General features: G+C 43.7%; 1 protein-coding gene across 1 annotated transcript in view; it reads left to right on the top strand.

Moving 5' to 3' along the window:
* Window positions 1–1,035, top strand: part of EQTN (equatorin) — a 24,234-nt gene extending 23,199 nt beyond the window's left edge. Inside the window, exon 7 of the mRNA XM_013007164.2 lies at window positions 759–1,035. Within this exon, the coding sequence (XP_012862618.2) occupies window positions 759–1,035 (277 nt within the window). The remainder of the gene's footprint in view (window positions 1–758) is intronic.
* The last annotated feature ends 1,019 nt before the right edge of the window (window positions 1,036–2,054 follow it).

Raw genomic sequence — 2,054 nt, 5'->3', positions numbered from 1 at the left:
TCTATAAATGCCCTTTGCCTCCTAGCTCTTTCCTCTATTTCCCTTGATTTTCCTCCTGTCCCACTATCATGCTCAGTCCCCACCAGGGTTTCAGCACTTCCTCTTTGTTACATTCCCCTTGATCATGCCCTACCAAGCCTCCCACACCCTAACAGTCTTATTTAAACAAGCCTTGAGAAAATTTAAAAAACAACAACAGCAACAAACAAACAAACTAACACAACACATTACTCTCTCCTCAGCATGAACATCTCAAAGACTACCCCCTTTGTTTCTTTTCCCCCCAAAATGTTGAGTTTCCCTCAAGCCTAATGGAAGGGATTCTTTATCATTTTTCACACAATGTAGCAAATTGCTTTCAAAAGTCCTAGCAATTTAACAATCACGGGTATCATTAATTCCGTGTGTTTGTTTGTTTTTGATGAATGGGTCGTTCTTAAAATGACTGCTCCTAACACAGATTCATTGTACACGTTCCTTATGAAACTTACATGAAGCCACCATCTACTGTTTTCCTGAATGGTTTTCTAAATTCTAATCTCAAGGTGTGAGACATGCTCCATTCTCACAAATATTAAATGTCATGAAATTAAATGTCATGAAAGCAAAAGCCAACCTCTCCTTCAGGTCCTCTTGCTAAATAGCTCTCATGAGCGCACTGGGCCGCGTCCATCGTTTGATTCCATTTGTGCGGATGCTTTTCTCAGTTCAGTGAACAGTTAAAATTAATTGTGGACGTTTGCTCTTTTCCTTTCCAGCGCTAAAAAGGAATGTGACGCTAAATACTCCGTCAACCCAAACCTGGCGCAGATGTCTTACTTTCGCCCCTCAGAAGGGGTGTCGGACACTTCCTTTTCTAAGAGTGCAGCGAGCAGCACATTTTTGGGCAATAGCCCTTCAGCAATGAAAAAACTGGGTCCCAAGAAAGAAAAATCGAAAACCATGGTAGAGACGGTTCTCCCAGCCCCAGAGGACCCAGAGGGATTGGAAGTAGTAGATGCAAACGAGGAACAGAATGTGGAAATGCTGCCTTAACTGAAAAGACCACTTGAATTCCTTTTTCATTTGAAATAAAAACTCTATCTTTGTGACTCCATTAAAGTCACGGTTTGGCGACATGCTGAAGTTTTGTTTTTTTTCGTGTCTGAAAAGGAAGAAATCTATCATTCTGTCAGTTATGAAGATTACTTCATGGAGAATGCACAGGAGAAGTCAAAACCCTCCTGAAAGTGACCCATGAAAATGCTCGCTCTGCCTTGGTTTGTTTTCAAATGAGGCTAGTTAGAAATTTACCTTCGCTGAGGGCACTTTAGAAACTTCACAGTAAACACACACACACACACACACAGACCCTCTCCAAAGCAAAAAAACCTCCTATCCATGTGCTATTGGCCAAACAGTGGTGGCCTATCCATAGATGACATGAAGTCAGTGTTGGGCTTGAGAACCATTAGGGCTTTTCTCACAGAACAACCAGAAAACAATATTTTTAGAGAGTAATCATTATAGCTTGAGGTTCCGTAGTGTCCCAGGAAAACTGGAAAGAAGTGGGGATCCCAGCATGCACTTCCCTGGAGAGGGCGTCATGCCTCCCCGTCTTTTGGAATGGAAAGGCTGCCTCTTGCACTCTGCTTACAGCCCACGAGGCTTAACACACACTCTTAAAACCCCAGCACCCCGAGACTAACTCAAGTTACGATGACCTTTGAGGTTACCCACCCAGGAATATTTCATTTCCAAAATGGAATTACTGGGAAAGGAATCGCTATTCCCTTCTAAAAATTAGGTTCAACTGGAAGGACTTTAGGAAGTAGACATCAAGGCTTTGGTGGATACATGTGAATGTGGAACAGCTTACAGGAACCAAATCAATGACTGCAGGCCCCTCCATTGTCCTTAACAGCAGGGAGCGGGCCTACCTCAGTAGCCTGGTGACTGACTGTCTTCAGGGAGGATGACTGTAAGCATCTGACCTCCTCCCATAGATGTGGGGCAGGGTAGGGGGTGGGGGGTGGGGAGGGCAATCATTTGGGGGTAGGATTCATTGTATCCTA

Source organism: Echinops telfairi, unplaced genomic scaffold, assembly GCF_000313985.2.
Source record: "Echinops telfairi isolate 266 unplaced genomic scaffold, ASM31398v2 ScPeMD7_25;HRSCAF=90, whole genome shotgun sequence".
NCBI classification, from domain to species: Eukaryota; Metazoa; Chordata; class Mammalia; order Afrosoricida; family Tenrecidae; genus Echinops; species Echinops telfairi.
Note: the sequence above shows the minus strand (reverse complement) of the source record. Positions and strands in the feature narration are given on the sequence as shown.